Source organism: Triticum aestivum, chromosome 7D (assembly GCF_018294505.1).
Source record: "Triticum aestivum cultivar Chinese Spring chromosome 7D, IWGSC CS RefSeq v2.1, whole genome shotgun sequence".
NCBI lineage: Eukaryota > Viridiplantae > Streptophyta > Magnoliopsida > Poales > Poaceae > Triticum > Triticum aestivum.
Genome location: NC_057814.1, coordinates 264,264,442 through 264,281,027, shown reverse-complemented (window position 1 = coordinate 264,281,027; position 16,586 = coordinate 264,264,442). Strand labels below are relative to the sequence as shown.

General features: G+C 56.1%; 1 protein-coding gene across 1 annotated transcript; it reads right to left on the bottom strand.

Moving 5' to 3' along the window:
- Positions 1 to 2,393: 2,393 nt before the first annotated feature.
- Positions 2,394 to 4,450, bottom strand: LOC123167079 (thaumatin-like protein 1). Its single transcript, XM_044584916.1, has 3 exons — positions 4,141 to 4,450; positions 3,317 to 3,992; positions 2,394 to 2,849 (listed from the first exon to the last, which is right to left on the bottom strand). Exons 1-3 carry the CDS (start codon positions 4,208 to 4,210, stop codon positions 2,642 to 2,644), a joined length of 954 nt encoding a protein of 317 aa, XP_044440851.1. The 5' UTR covers positions 4,211 to 4,450; the 3' UTR covers positions 2,394 to 2,641.
- Positions 4,451 to 16,586: the final 12,136 nt, after the last annotated feature.

The window sequence follows — 16,586 nt, the reverse complement described above, 5'->3', positions numbered from 1 at the left end:
TGATTATCAAGGGTGAGCTTAGGGACAGATAAAAGATTACGAGTTACCGAGGGTACCCGTAAAACATTACGAAGATGGAGCTGCCTAGAGGGATGACTAGTTAAAAGAGATGCTTGGCCAATATGAGAGATGGGCATACCTACACCATTGGCGGTGTGAACCTGATCGTGCCCGTAGTAGGGCTGGTAGGTGGAAAGTTTGTTGAGCTCGTTCGTCATGTGATCCGTGGCGCCGGTGTCCATGTACCAGGCTGGATCAACAGGGTAGGATGGTGTGTATCCCTGCTCGACGCGCGGGTCCTTGCCCTTGGCAGCGATGTGGGCAGACGGAGCGGCAGCGATGTAGGCAGCCGGGGCAGCGGCGGGAGGACCAAAGTCTGCCATGGCAAACTGGCGCTCATTTCCCTTGCCGTCGTTGCCGATGCCAAGGAAGCTCCTCTGAAAGCGGCGGTGACACTTGGAGGCGACATGGCGTTCACGACCACATAGCTGGCACACCACCCTAGTGTTAGGGCCCCCACCCAGGGTCAATGCAGGGGGCGGGGCTGCCTTGCCAGGTGACGGGGCAGGTGGGCGCTGGCCACGAGAGGCCCAGAAGGCCGCCGGCTGGGCGGTGATGGTGGCGGAGGGGCGACGAGCCTCGACGTGTTGCTCGGTGAAGAGGAGGCGTGAGTAGAGCTCGTGAGGAGGCATCGCTGGCTTGGCGTTGTGGACGGCCTCGGCGAGATTTTCGTAGTCGGCGTCGAGGCCTTTGATGACGAAGCCGGCGAACTCCTCGGCGCTAAGCGGCCGACCAATAGAGGTGAGCGTGTCCGCCAGCACCTTCATCTTGTTGAAGTAGGTCGTAGCGGAGGAGTCCAGCTTCTTGATGTTGGCGAGTTCGCTGCGAAGGGCCATCGAGCGGGAGGTAGAGACCTGGGCAAAGGCGTGCTGCAGGGCCGTCCAGGCGTCCATGGAGGTGGCGGCGAAGAGACAAAGGCCAGCGACCCCGTCGCCGAGGGAACCCTGGATGGCAGAGAGGATCGCCTGGTCCTGCTGCACCCACATATGTTGTTCCGGGTTGATGGCCAGGCCGTGGACGGTAGGGATGACCTGCGGAGGACACGGTAGTGAACCATCAACAAACCCGAGGAGAGACCGGCTGCGTAGCAGCGGTAGGACCTTGGCGCGCCAGAACAAGTAGTTGTCCGGCGTGAGTCGGATGGTGATCAAGTTGTCAAAGTGGAACGGCCCGGTGGGCGTGATTGCGCCAGCAGCAGGGACGATTGGCGGCGGAGCCGCGACAGGATCCGCGACCGCGACCGATGCCGCGGGTGGCGGCGCGGGACGATCGGGATCACGGCCGCAGGTGGTGCCGTGAGCGAGGCCGCGGGTGGCTCCGCGGGCAGCGTCTCCCCCGAGGTCGCCGGGATGACGGCGAGTGTCGAGGAGGATCCAGAGGAGGCCATCACGGGCAGCGGAGGCGCGACTGGTGCGGAGGCCGTCGCGGGCGGTGTCGGTGGGATCGGCGCTGAAAATAAGGAGCCGACGGCGGTGGTGCCGAAGAACTGAGGCATTGACGGAGCCAGGGGCGAGGTGGGAGGTTGAGGAGGGCGGCAAGCGACGTGGGGATAGACCCGGAGCTGGCGGCGCCCGAAGCGAAAGCGGTCATGGCGCCGGCGGCGGCAGCCCTAGGGTTTAGGGTTTTGGTGCGGTGACGGCGGCGGGTGGGGTGGAGGTGGAGGACCTAGGTTAGACTCGATACCATGTAAAACGTAAGTTTTGGGGAACTGGCTCAATCCTCAAAGGGGTGACCTATCACATATATATAACGATGACATACAAGTCCAATACCAATAAGGTATGGTTTACACAGTAGGGCTACAATACGAAGTCTAACACAGTATTATGCCAAACGGGGAACCCTGCTTACTATACTGCAACGCCAATTGGTATTCCGAATAGATGATCAGTTGTACTCCCTCCGTTTTGAAACAGATGACCCAACTTTGTGCACAAAGTTGGGTCATCTATTTTGCTAGTATTTTGGAACGGAGGGAGTAACAGCCAGCAGTCAACATCTTCGCCTAACTGCCTCCTCTTTTGGCTTTCTTTCTCTTTCGGCACCGAACATCATATCTTCAGTGACGACAGAAAATTGATTTACAGCTCAAACATGATCTGCACATAATGTTACATTTTTTTTTATGTTTTCCTATGCGAACATAATTGCTAATCACAGGTCAACTTCAGGCTTCACTTGTAAGAAGGCATTTCGGACTTTTACAAAAAGAAGGAGCTCAAAAGGCAGAGCAATAGTATATTCAGATCTTACAGCCTTCCCACTTCAAAGCTTGCGATCTCCTAGTGACGATACTTGACAGTGCTGCACTGATCAGGATCCCCACAAAAAAATTGCGCACAAAGACGAATATAACCCGAAGAACAATGTTTTCAAAAAGGCAATAAAGCAATATGAAATACCACTACTAGATCAACTAGAATTGCCAACATGAGGGCGCGTCATGTTCTTTATCAACAAGCAAAATGGCCTAAAGAACATGCTATCCACGTCTCTTCCTCTAGTGCTCTGATCCTCTTTTGATCCTAAAAAAAACTCTGCAGATCACTCCTAGGGATGAAGAATCGCCTGCCTTGCCCGGTCATCTGAAACGGGGATGACCCCCCTGTGCCGCGGCAAGCACAACCACCACAGCAATTGCCAGGGCGGCTTGAAAACCTCCGGACGCCGACCACGATGCCATGGTGCTTCCACGGGCGCCGCTGGTTTTCTTCAAAGATGCCAGCCACACGTCGTCTTCAAGCTGCTCATGGCTCGGCCTCCGCAATGCGTGCTTGTTCGTTTTGCCACTGCGAAGTGTCAAAGGTGATTGATATAATTAGAGACTCAAATTGCATAGTAATTGCGGACCAGTTAAACCACAACCCAATGTCAGTGGAAGGGATCAACGATGGTGAGTTAGACGTGAGACCACGTGCACTCCATGCGTTCTTGCTTTTCCAGGTTCCAATAATCCAATTTCCAAGTAGGCCATTGTAACTTTCTCGCCAAGACCCCACATGCAAGGTGGGGATGGGACAAAGGCGAAAGAAAGAACAACTCAATCAATCAAAGATTCTTTTCCTTGCTCCAAGCCTAACTTTGTGACTTTCTCTTCATTCCCCATTCCCCGTTCCCCATTCCAAATCAAAATCTCATTATATTTCTAGCCCAGAGAAAATATCATTGTTGAGTTGAATCAGATTCAGATCTGCAACACTATGATTTCAACTAGATTGCACTGTCATAGCATCAGAAACTATTCAGAGGTAGGTACCTGTAAGGATTGGACTGCGGGCAGAAGGTAATGGTGTAATCGGTGTGGTTGCAGGTGAAGGTGGAGGTGGCGTCGTCGTAGGCGTAGCTGTAGGACTTGGGGCACGCCGACTTGAAGAGCTGCGAGTACTGGGAGGGGTGGCACGTGTCAGGGTTCCCGTAGGCGCCGTTGCAGCAGAACTCGGGCTTGCCGAAGGCCTCGCAGGCGCTGCGGCAGGCGAGGCCGCCGCCGGAGCGGAGCTCCGAGGGGCAGCGCTCGTTGAGGTCGACGAGGCACCCGGTGTCGGGGCACCCAGGCGCGGACGGCTGCACCAGCATGGGCAGGTTGTAGCCGTCGACGAGGCTGACGTCGTAGAAGTCCTTCCCGCCGTCGCCGTCGAGGGTGAACTCCGCGAGCGTGGCGGGCGGGGTGGCCCCGGCGCCGCGGCACTCTATCTCGCCGGAGCCGCAGTCCCCCGTGACGCAGGTGCCCTTGCCGCCGTTGAAATTACAGCCAGAGCGCGCCCAGAAGCGGCCCGACCACCCGGTGGGCCCGTAGATTGAGCGCGACTGGCCCGGCGAGAGCGCGAAGCCGGTGGTTTCCAGCGGCGGCGAGGTGGAGCCCGAGAGCAGCCCGGGCCACACCGTGTCCGTGCACCGGTTGGCGAAGGTGAACGTGATGGCGCTCACTACCGGCCCTGTGCGCCGCAGAAAAAAAAATACACAAATCCGAACACTCAGCTCACCAAATCGAAAACCAAGCTCGCAGCTCTACCGCGCGCCTCCAAATCACGACCAATGCAACGAGAATACCTCTTCCGCAAGCACTAATGGATGGATCGATACCTTGGAAGAAGGAGAGAAGGAGGAGGACGATCGATGCCGGAGAGCCGAGGAGCAGCGACGGCTGAGCCATGGAAGGCCTTCCAAGACTCGCTCTCGAAATTGAGGGCGAAACCAGTGAAGCCGCGCTGCGCTGTTGCTTTTCCTGTGGAGGAGGAGGAGCTTGGTGACTGGCGAGCTTGCCGAACTGGGATATGGGGGGAAGGCTACGCGGAGGAAAATGCGGCCGTGTGGTGTGGTGGGAGATGGCGGCGGTTGTAGAGGGGGGAGAGGAGAGTGGGGGGCGAAGTGGGCACGACCGACCGCGGTCTACACTCGCTCAGCTGATTTTTACAATGCCGAAGCGGGGGCACGAGCACGACCGCAGCCGGCCGGCGAGATCAACGGCCGAGCCGAGCCGAGCCGGACTCGAATGATTTTCACCTGTTAGAGCATCTATAGTACACCATTTTTTTTACCAGAACAGACGCGGTAAAAGTTTGCGGACTCTTATAGTACTTCCTCCCTTCCAAAATATAGTACCCCAGCGCTTTCCGAGGTCCGGCTTTGACCATAATTTAAGCAACACGGTGGGAGAAAAAATTACATAGTTGAAAACTTCTTTTGAATACGAATTCATTGGTATAACTTTTGCTCCCGCCACAATCGGTCTCGTTGGTTAAATTTATGGTCAAAGTTGAAGCACGGGAATAGAGGAAGCACTATATTTTGGAACGGAGGGAGCATGTTTTAAGTGTTAGAGTTGTGTCGAATATTATTGTACAAGGTAGGTTACAGTTGGACTTGGTGTTGGACCGTGTGTAGACAGGGTAGGAGTTGTGTCCTAGTAGGACACTTGTATCTTAGGCCTCTCATATATATCTGGGGTAGACACACGATATAACCTATGACAACATAATAGCATAGGCGTGTAGGGGGAGCCGACGGCATGTGCCGTCGCCCGGACGGCCCGGGTGCGGTATTGTAGCGGTATCATGGGGAGGAGCGTCCGTAGTCAGGCCCCGGAATGTAGCCATATCGGTGAACCTTATTAACAAATCTCAGTGTCATGCTTGTATGATTGCTTGGTCCTCAGATAATGGACCACGCGCCTCAGATTTATTCTAACATTAAGGGCCCCCAAAAACGCGAGCCTCCGGCCCATACTTCTATAGGTCCGAGGACGGTATACAGGCCACAAAGTGAAATATTCCGCCACCTCTCCCCGCGCGCCGCCGTCCGTACCACCTGTCTCCAGCCGTCGATTTCTTCCAGCTCCAACAAAATTCTGCACTGCAAAAAGATCGAGCAAGTGCGTGCGGCCATGGCTGATCCCATTCGTGCTCGATGCGTGGAAGAGGAACAGGATGTGGCCTGGGGCCGTTCTCGCGTGTGCGTGCGGCCATGGCGGGCGGGCGGATGCGCTCCTGAGGCCGAGCTCGCCCCCTCGGGGAGCAGCCTCAAACTCTCCTCCCCCTGAGGCACCAGCTCACCGCGGCGGTGCGCGGGACTGCAGCAGAGATGCTCTTTTAAGGACTAGTTTAGTGTATATATTCTATCGTGACCGTTTTCAGCTCGTAAACCAGTTTTAGGCGCCCCTGTATACATGTTCTAATGGTCGAACCTTTACGGTGTCTGCTAGAGATGCTCTTATAACGAAATAGAGAAGGATCGGTGCAATTGTCATTTATTGCTTGAGCCTCGTGGGCATATATATAAAAGTACATGATCTTTTTGAAGTACAAGACAAGCCAGAATATTTTCTAGTCTATCATATGTTTCCAATCTAATCACGATACTCAACATCCCCCGCAGTCACAACGGTAGTGTCGCAGACCGTGAGACTGGAGAAGAATTCGAAGGTAAGCCGACGGACATCCCCCCACAGTAGTAACGGTCGATGCATCGCGGAAGTCGTGGCTGGAATGAAAACCAACAAGGTTGCTCAAGCAAGGCGATAGTCCTTTGTGCTGATGTTGATGTAGCCGAGAGTGTAGGGTGGTGTAGCCGTGGTCGAGGTAGCCGTGCGAGGGACGCCATGGTCGATGTCGAGTTGGGGTGGCCGGTGTCGAGGTACTCGCCATGGACCAGGAGGAAGAGTGGTGGTGGCTAGGTTAGGAGTGTGGCGATTGTGCTCGAAGTAGGTGAGGAAGAACCCGATAGCGTGACGAAGACCGGCGCGGACGGTGGCTGTCGGTGTCAAAACCGACAGATCTCGGGTAGGGGGTCCCGAACTGTGCGTCTGAGGATCAATGGTAACGACGGACGATGGGGACACAATATTTACCCAGGTTCGGACCCTCTTAGAGGAGGTAAAACCCTACGTCCTGCTTGATTGTATTCAATGAGTATAGGGGTTACAAGAGTTGATCTACCTCGAGATCGTAATGGCTAAACCCTAACTGTCTAGCTTATGAGAATTCTGATAGCCTCTACGGACTAAACCCTCCGGTTTATATACACACCGGAGGGGCCTAGGGTTGTACAAAGTCGGTTTGCAGAGGAAGGGAATAATACATCCGGACACCAAAACTTGCCGTTCACGCATACAGGAGTCCTACCCGGACACAGGGGATAATCTTCGGCTCTATCTTCACGGCCCATCAGTCCAGCCCATATCGAATAGGCCGGACACCCGAGGACCCCCTTATCCAGGACTCCCTCAGTAGCCCGCGAACTTGCCTTCAATGATGATGTAGTATCCGGCTTATGTCTTTGGCTTTGCAAGGTAGGTTCTTCATCATACCTCGGACGGACGACAGTCCGGCCATGACCTTCACGTTCTACCTTTATGATTCCTCCCTGTCGTCGCCTCGATTTCCATGCGTTGGGCGAATGCGAACGATCCATAATATTTTTTACAAACAAGCGCCTGACCACACAGGGGTGGCATCTATATAAAGAGGTTAGATCCCCAAATGCCATCCACATTGCATAGTGACCATCAGAACCAGCCACAGGAAACTTCAAACATGGCCAGGGCTCCTAGCTCTTCTTCGCGCCCTCATGGCCTTCAAGAGGGTGATTGGCGAAGCTGCTTAGTGTCTCACCTTCAGTTGAGTCGACTTCAAACGCAGGGATATCTCTGAGGGAGTCCTGGATTATGGGTTCCTCGGGCGTCCGAGCTATGTGACGTGGGGCGGACTGATGCGCCGTGAAGATACAAGACAGAAGACTTCCCCCCGTGTCTGGATGGACTCTCCTTGGCGTTGAAGGCAAGCTTGGCGTGCGGATATGAAGATTCCTTTCTCTGTAAACCGACTCTGTACAACCCTAGCCCCCTCCGGTGTCTATATAAACCGGAGGGTTTAGTTCGTAGAGGCAATCATAATCATATAGGCTAGACATCTAGGGTTTAGCCATTATGATTTCGAGGTAGATCAACTCTTGTAACCCCTATACTCATCAAAGTCAATCAAGCAGGAAGTAGGGTATTACCTCCACTAAGAGGGCCCGAACCTGGGTAAACATTGTGTCCCCTGCCTCCTGTTACCCTCGATCCTTAGACGCACAGTTCGGGACCCCCTACCCGAGATCTGTCAGTTTTGACACCGACATTAGTGCTTTCATTGAGAGTTCCTCTGTGGCGTCGGCAGAAGGATCGATGGCTCGCCTTGTCATCAAGGACAGTATCACTTCCGGAGGAGCCCTAGTTTCAGTGCAAACCCTCCGGCTTGGCGGCTTCACCATGAGTGCCCGTTTAGCCGTTAAGCCAAAAGCAACCCCCAAAGTCGTCGAAAACCCTCTCTGTATCAGCCCCGAACACTCCGATAAGATGGATCCGACAGATCTATCGTCTTTGAACGGGCTGCTAGATCGCATCGCCGCCCTGGGGGTCTCAACTGACTATGATCGGATCGGGCTTAAACCCGATCAGAGAGAAATTAAATCTCCACCGGTCACCCATCAGGTAGCGGTTGTGGAGGAACAAGCCGACAATAACTCTTCTCCTACGTTGAGAACAAACTATGTTTAGATTTCCGAGCCCGGAGAGTCGGATGCCCATCCTCGAGAGGACACTCCCTGTCCTCCGAACACAAGGACGTTAAGCCTGAGAATTCACCGGACACTCTGGAGCCTGGGCTGGTTGTCGATGTCAAAACCGGCGGATCTCGGGTAGGGGGTCCCGAACTGTGCGTCTAAGGTGGATGGTAACAGGAGACGGGGGACACAATGTTTACCCAGGTTCGGGCCCTCTCTATGGAGGTAATACCCTACTTCCTGCTTGATTGATCTTGATGAATATGAGTATTACAAGAGTTGATCTACCACGAGATCGTAATGGCTAAACCCTAGAAGTCTAGCCTGTATGACTATATCTTTTCCGGACTAAGCCCTCCAGTTTATATAGACACCGGAGGGGATAAGGGTTACACAAAGTCGGTTACAGAGAAAGGAATCTTCATATTTGGTCGCCAAGCTTGCCTTCCACGCCAAGGAGAGTCCCATCCGGACACGGGTAGAGTCTTTGGTCTTTGTATCTTCATAGCCCATCAGTCCGGCCCATGGCTAACAGGCCGGATGCCCGAGGACCCCTTAGTCCATGACTCCCTCAGTAGCCCCTGTACCGGGCTTCAATGATGAGGTGTTCGGCGCGCTGATTGTCTTCTGCATTGCAAGGCGGGTTCCCCTTCTGAACACTCCAAGATAGTCTTCGGATGCAACGAACGTCTCCGGATCTGCAACACAAGCACCACACACACAGCCGCAGAGAGTATAATATTTCACGAGTCCCATCCACTGACAACTTTTCGCAAGATGACATCACGTCCGCCCGGTCATTATTTCGAACCATTTTCGTCTGTCGTTCCGCGTTTCAAGATGCGGTTTCCATTGGCACGTCTTGTCAAAGCAGAGATCATGTCCCCTTATTGTGGGATTCTCATCAATACGGGCGTGAGTAATCCAACCGTGCCGTTTGCACGGCCCTTGGGAATAGGCGAGTTTTAAGGCGAGTGGGGAGGCGTTCGATATTCACTGCCTTTATAATGAGATAAGGATTCCCTTTCTTCACCCACGCCTTCTCTCTTCCTCTGCCCTTCCATTCTTGAGCTCCAGTGCCCAAGTTCTCATCTTTTCCCCCTCAAGCAAGCACTCAACCATGTCCGAATCCGGAGGTCAAGGCAAGTGGATGGCCTCCTCCGTCAAGGAGAAGGATATCGCCGAGCTTCGGGAGGCTGGATATCTGGCGAAGGAAATCGCCCACCGGCTCCCGGCCAAGGGGCAAGTCGTCCCCACACCGAAGCCCAACGAGAGGGTGGTGTTCCTCCCTCATTTCGTCCGCGGGTTAGGGTTTCCACTCCACCCATTTGTCCGCGGACTGATGTTCTACTACGGGTTAGATTTCCATGATATGGCCCCGAACTCTTTCCTCAACATCTCGGCATTCATTGTCGTGTGTGAGGCATTCCTCCGCATCCAGCCCCACTTCGGACTGTGGCTCAAGATCTTCAACGTGAAGCCGAAGGTGGTGGATGGCTAACACGCGGAGTGCGGAGGAGCCATGGTGAGCAAGATGCCCATTGTCGCATGGCCCAAAGGCACGTTTGTGGAGACCGTCAAGGAGTGGCAGAAGCTGTGGTTCTATATCACAGAGCCTCGCGACGCCACCTGGGCCGCAGCTCCTGAATTCAAGTCCGGAGCTCCCATGCGGCTTACCGCCTGGATGGAGAAGGGCCCAAATTGGTCCTCGTCGGACGAGCTGATTGCGCTGCAAACGCGCATCCAAAGCATGGTGGACAAAAACATCAAGCTCGTTGACGTGATTCAGGTGATGTTAGTTCGCCGAATCCTCCCCTGCCAAAGCCAAACTTCCCCTTTATGGGAATTCGATCCGGAGAAGCACCAAACCCTGGCGGGGCTCTTCGGAACCACTCACGAAGATGCCTGGAAGTTGCTCTTCAAGGGTGACGAGAAGCCGCCGGCCATAGACTCGGATCGTGGGCACGATCTTGCCCATCCCGCGAATGCGGTAAGTCCTTCGAGTCTCAAAAGCGTACCTGCGTGGCAACATGCAGCTCCCAGGCCAACTCATCAAATGCCTGCGTGGCGGCATGCAGATCTTCGTGGAGGCTCCACCACTGCGCCACCTCGGCTGCCTGCCTGCCTACATGGCGCCGCATGCGTCGCCAGCCAGGGCGCGTGTCGACCCAAGGAGGAGCGGCGACAGACGGGACGGGCCTCGCCCCCGTCCCCGATAAAGCAAGAGGACACCTAAGCTACGCATTAAATGCGTCTTGTCCTGTAATACGAGTGATAAGCTCATAGCACTGTGCGCCTTTCCACCTCCTGTGTGCCACTGTGGCAGCCCCTTATAAAAGGAGGCCCATGGCATACTGGAGAAGGATTCGGCTCTTTCGAACCACACACTCACCACAGCTAGTTTGAGAGCTCAAGAACTCTCTGAAATGCACCCACCAAAGCAGGACTAGGGTTTTACGCATCCTCGCGGCCCGAACCTGGGTAAACGATCCTCGTGCTGGTTACTAATCCTGCTCTTCTCGCAACCCCGCGCCCTGGCAACCGTAATAGGGATTCTTGTGATCCCATAGGTGTCGTTCCACACCGACATCTTTGGCGCGCCAGGTAGGGGGCGCAGTTGTGAGAATCTGGTCTAGTAGCTAGCCTAGCAGTTCTTCGTCGCCATGGCTCCCAAGAAGAAGACGGCCACGGCGATCGGCTCGTTGGGAGCCGAACGGCCCGTGCCAGTGCGGGCGAGCAGTGGGCTGGTCACGGACAGGACCCGGGCCGCGGTCCGCGAACACCAGCATCGCCCTGGCAGTCAGAGCCTCGCGAGCGGCGTCGTTCGTGCGCCAGACGACCGGCCGCACGTCGCCAGATCCAAAGACGGAGCTGGACCCCGCAGGCGGCGCGGGGCCCTCCAGGAGTGTTGTTGTGCCACCCCCGGGCGGCGCAGCGACCTCCAAGACGCCCACGCCGGCGACCACTGCGCGCTCTTCCCATGGTGTGCGTGACGAGTAGCTTCACCACGCCGGTGACCCTGGGCACCGCCGTGGGAAGAGCCCTTTGCGTCGTCCACGAGATGAAGGAGTTCAACATGCCCGCCGAAGTGCTGGCGAAAATGGCACGCAGCCGCTGGATCGTAACGGAGCTCCTTCTAACGTGGTTAGAAGTCGAAGCGCGCCGCGATCCACGCAGCTGTCGCCGCCGCCCACGCCAGCAGAAGCTTTGCCGCGCGCGCAGCTGCTCCTTGACTTCCCTCCTGCTGCAGAGAAGCTCGACGAGTGGAGGGCCACCATCCGGAGCCTCGTCGCCATCGCCAACAAAGACGATCCGCGGCCGGCGGGGCCCTCGGGATGGCGCTCCATCGAGCCACCACACGCTGGCATTGGGAGGACCGGGGGAGCTGCGGCCACGGTGCACTCTCCTCCTCCTCGCCAGCCGCCACGGGCGTCGGCCATTCATGACGACGCTTGTGATAACATCTCCATAGCGTCGTCCGACCCGCGGACCCTCCGCGACCAGCGCCAGGTTCTTCGGGAACGAGCTCACGAAGACGCTCGGACCATCATCGAGCGCCGGCGCGAAACGCGCCACCAGTCGGACAAGCGGGCGGGACCCGCTATGGACCACCCAGCACCGGGGGGCTCCCGCGGCCTACCTTACGAGGTGGGCTGCCCGGCCTTCACCCGTGAGCTGCGGCAGTTCCAGTGGCCGTCCCACCGCACGTTCAAGCCCGACGTCGGCGAGAAGTACACTAGCAAGACCCATCCGTCCGAGTTCCTCAGCATCTACACCATCGCGATGCAGGCTGCTGGAGCTCGCGATGACAAGGTGCTTGCCAACTATTTCCCGCTGGCACTGAAGCCCAATGTTATGTCTTGGCTGATGCACTTGCCGGCGGATTCCATTTCTTCTTGGTCGGATATGTGCCATGAGTTCGTTGGCGCCTTCACAGGAGGCCACCAAGCTCATGGCCAGGCCAGTGATCTGCATATCATTCCCCAGAAGGAAGGGGAAACCCTGCGCAAATACATCCAGAGATTCAGCCGGGTGCAGTACAACATCCCCGACGTTCATCCCGCCGCTGTGATCAGCGCGTTCCATCAGAACATGCGCGGCCGCAAGATGCGCAAAGAGCTGGCGATGACCAAGGTTAAGGATGTGGCCGAGCTCTACGTTCTGGCCGATAGGTGCGCCCGGGCTGAAGAGGGAAGGAAGTACCCCGGCGAAGATGCCGGTGCGGAAACCGACTCTACCGACGAAGACGCCACCACCCCGACGAAGAAGGGCCGGCGTCGCAACAGGAAATGCAAAGGCAAGGCCGTGCTTGCCGTTGAAGGATCTGACGATACCGGCGCTGCCAAGAAGGTCAAGGCAGACGCTACCGGCAAGGAGATTGCCGGGTCCACCGCCTGCTGGGCCTTGGCGGCTACCGACAAGCCAGGAAGCTCCGGCAAGCAATACTGCAAGATCCACCGCACCAAGGGCCACGACCTCCAGAACTGCCGACAAGTCGAGCTACTTGCTGAGAAGCAAAAAGCTGAGTACGAGAGGCGGGACAAGGAGAAGGACCAGGATGGTGCCAAGGGATCCGGCAAGAAGCGTGGCGGCCAAGGAGGCCGCCGCGGCAAGGACAACCAGCAAGAGAGGCCCGCCCGGGGCCGTGACAAGAAACAAGAAGACGATGATCACGACGAGGACGACGAGTCCGGTGAGCAAGAGTTCCAGAAGGCTACGGAGGCCATGTGCGTCGATGGTGGCGCCTCGCTGCATACTTCTCACCGCCAGCTTCAAGCAGTGGGCGCATGAGATTACAGCAGCGGAGCCGTTGTTCGACGCTCAGAAGCCGCTGAAGTGGTCCAGCACGCCCCTCATCTTTGACGCCGAGGACCACCCTGACCGCACGACCGCGGTCGGTTGTTTGCCATTGTTGGTCTCACCAACGATACGCAACCTCAAGGTGAACAAGATGTTGGTTGACGGCGGGGCCGGCCTGAACTTGATCTCGCCCGTCGTGATCAAAAGGCTACAAATTCCTGATGAAGACCTCGAGGAAACGGGCACGTTTCAAGGGGTTAATCCGGGGAGGAGCCAGCCGAAGGGGAAGGTCACACTGCCCGTGACGTTTGGAGGAGAGTTGAACTACTGGACGGAGAGGATCATCTTCGACGTGGCCGAGATCCCCTTGCCTTACAACGGGATCCTCGGCCGCCCGGCACTAGCCAAGTTCATGGCGGCATCACACTACGCCTACAATATGCTAAAGATGCCCGGGCCGCTGACCATCATCTCCGTCCCCTCCGACAAGAAGGACACACTGATTTGCGCCGACCAACTCCGGGAAGCTATTGCAGCAGCTGCCGTCAAGGCACCTGCTCCTGCCACTGAAGGCCCGGGAGGGAAGAAGAAGCCCGACAAGACCTCTCACACACACTCCGGCAAGCGCACCTCCTCGGAGTGTTGTTCTACCGTCGAGGACGTGCCAGAGAGCTCTACCGGCAAGAGCAAGAAATCCAGAGCTGAGCCGCCGCAGACCAAGAAGGTGTCCGTCAGGGAGGATGGCACGGGAGGGGCCTTCACCATAGGCTCCACCCTCGACAACAAATAGGAAGGCGCGCTCGTCACCTTCCTGCGGGCGAATGTCGATGTGTTTGCATGGCAAGCATCTGACATCCCCGGTGTTCCCAGGGAGGTGATTGAGCACCACCTAGCTGTCTGTCCTCATGCACGGCCCGTCAAGCAGAAGGTCAGAAAGCAGGCTCTGGAGAGAGGGAGGAGTTCATCACAGAGGAGATCAGGAAGTTGGAAGCGGCAGGTTTGGTGAGAGGAGTGCTCCACCCGATGTGGTTGGCCAATCCGGTAGTCATGCGCAAGGCAAATGGGAAGTGGAGGCTGTGTATTGACTACACAAATATCAATAAGGCTTGTCCTAAGGACCCCTTCCCATTGCCGCGCATCGACCAGATTGTCGACTCCACGGCCGGGTGTGATCTGTTGTCATTCCTCGATGCCTACTCGGGCTACCACCAAATCTTCATGACAAGAGAAGATGAAGAGAAGACAACATTCATCACCCCATGTGAAATATGGAAGCATACATGGATGACATAGTGGTCAAGACCAAAGACGGGGCAACTCTTGTGCAAGATATGGAAGAGACATTTGCCAACCTGCGCAAGATCAACCTCAAGCTGAACCCTGAGAAGTGTGTCTTCGGCTTTCCGTCCGGCAAGCTTCTCAGGTTCTTTGTGTCGCAGTGCGGGATCGAGGCAAACCCAGACAAAATCAAGGCTATTGAGCAGATTGAGGCGCCCAAGCGGATCAAGGATGTGCGTCGGCTCACCGGCTGCGTCGCCGCCATGAGCCGATTCATCTCCAAGTCCGCCGAGCGCGCCCTTCCTTTCTTCAAAATCTTGAAGAAGGCAGGCCCAATGGAGTGGATCCCAGAAGCTGAAGCAGCATTGCAGGATCTGAAGAAATACCTTTCCTCCACGCCAATACTGGTTGCGCCTAAACCACAAGAGCCGTTGCTGCTGTATTTGGCGGCGACGATCAAGTGGTCAGCGTTGCACTGGTGGCACAGAGGGAGGTCGACGAGGAGGCAGTGACGGCGGCAGAACCAGCAGATGGCAAGCCAAAGATTCCCACGGCAGGGCCTCGTGCCGGCAAGGCGAGGCCCCCGGCAGAGTCTGATGCCACCAAGGCATTGCCCGCGCAGTCGAGTGAGGTGGTGCAGAAGAAGAAGATGATGCAGCACCCCGTTTACTTTGTCAGATCCCTCTTGCAGGGAGCTAGATCGAGGTACTCCGGTGTGCAGAAATTGCTCTTCGGCCTCCTTATGGCCTCGAGGAAGCTGCGTCATTACTTCCAAGCCCACGAGATCACTGTAGTCACCCGCCTCCCGTTGCAATGGATACTGCATAACCCAGATGCAACCGGAAGGATTGTGAAATGGGCCGTGGAGTTATCAAGTTTCGGTTTGAAGTTTGAAAGTACCTCGACAATCCAGAGCAGAGTCTTGGCGGAGTTATTGCAGAATGGACCTCAACGCCTGACGAAGAAATCCAGGAGACCGCTCTCCCCGGCAAGGAAGCAGACCGCGACTGGATCATGTACTTTGATGGGGCTTTCTCGCTGCAAGGCGCTGGTGCCGGCGTGCTACTCGTCGCACCCACCGGAGAGCACCTCAAGTACATGGTCCAGATGCACTTTCCCAGGGAGATGTCCACCAACAACACTGCAGAATACGAAGGGCTGCTTGCCGGTCTTAGGATCGCGGCAGACCTCGGGGTTAAGAAGCTCATCATCAGGGGTGACTCGCAGCTTGTTGTCAGACAGGTCAACAAGGATTATCAGAGGCCATTGATGGAGGCTTACGTAGATGAGGTGAGGAAGCTGGAGGAACGCTTTGACGGTATCCAAGCGGAGCACGTCCCCTGAATGGAGAACGACATCGCCGATTACCTGTCAAAGCGTGCTGCATTCAAGCTACCTGTGGAGCCAGGTACCTTTTTGCTCCGGTTAACTCAACCATCCGTCGAACCATCAACGGGGCAAAACAAGCGGAGGAAGTCAGGTCCCGGCAAGTACTTTCCTACCGAGCCCCCTGGGGCTGCCGGCATGGGTGCTGCCGCGGACGCTAAGCCTGCCAAAGGGCAACTGGCTCCGGCAGGGCGTCAAGCCCCGACCATGGAGACAGCCGTGCCCATGGCTGAGGAAATGCCTTTGGTCCTTGCCGTCGAGCCCCAGTTTCCGGCATGGGCACAACATACTGTCCGATTCCTCCAAACAGGGGAACTTCCTAAGGAGCAGGAGGAAGCGGAAAAAGTAGCCCGCTGGTCCGCCCTGTACCAGTCCGTCGACGACGTCCTGTACAGGAGAAGGCCGAACGGTGTGAAATTGAAGTGCATCCCCCGGGAGGAAGGACTGGAGCTGTTGGCAGAGATACATGGAGGCGTATGTGGCTCCCACATAGGGTCGAGGGCCCTTGCTGGAAAGGCGTTCCAGCAAGGTTTCTTCTGGCCCACCGCCCTCCAGGATGCGACGGCACTAGTAACCAAGTGTGAAGCGTGTCAGTTCCATTCGAAGAAGCTTCATCAACCAACTTAAGCCCTTCAAACAATCCCTCTCTCCTGGCCATTCTCGGTCTGGGGGCTCGATATACTGGGCCCTTTCCCCCGCGCTGTCAGGGGCTTTGAGTACTTGTACGTTGTAATCGACAAGTTCACAAAGTGGCCGGAGGTGGAAGCAGTGAGAAAGGTGACTGCTCAGTCAGCTGTCAAGTTTTTCAAGGGACTGGTCTGCCGTTTTGGTGTGCCAAAAAGAGTCATCACCGACAATGGCACGCAGTTCACAAGCCACACCTTCATGCAATACATTCAAGACCTCGGTAGCAAGGTCTGTTTTGCTTCCGTGGCACACCCACGGAGCAACGGCCAAGCGGAGAGGGCAAATGCTGAAGTGTTGCGAGGCCTAGGAACAAAGACTTTTGACAAGCTGCGCAACAG

Bases quoted from the DNA above. Each gene is read 5' to 3' on its own strand.
- LOC123167079 (XM_044584916.1), bottom strand. From the start codon at position 4,210: ATGGCTCAGCCGTCGCTGCTCCTCGGCTCTCCGGCATCGATCGTCCTC. The intron at 3,993-4,140 runs GTATCGATCCAT...TGCGGCGCACAG, and splicing joins CCTTCTCTCCTTCTTCCAAG to GGCCGGTAGTGAGCGCCATC. The intron at 2,850-3,316 runs GTACCTACCTCT...GACACTTCGCAG, and splicing joins CCGCAGTCCAATCCTTACAG to TGGCAAAACGAACAAGCACG.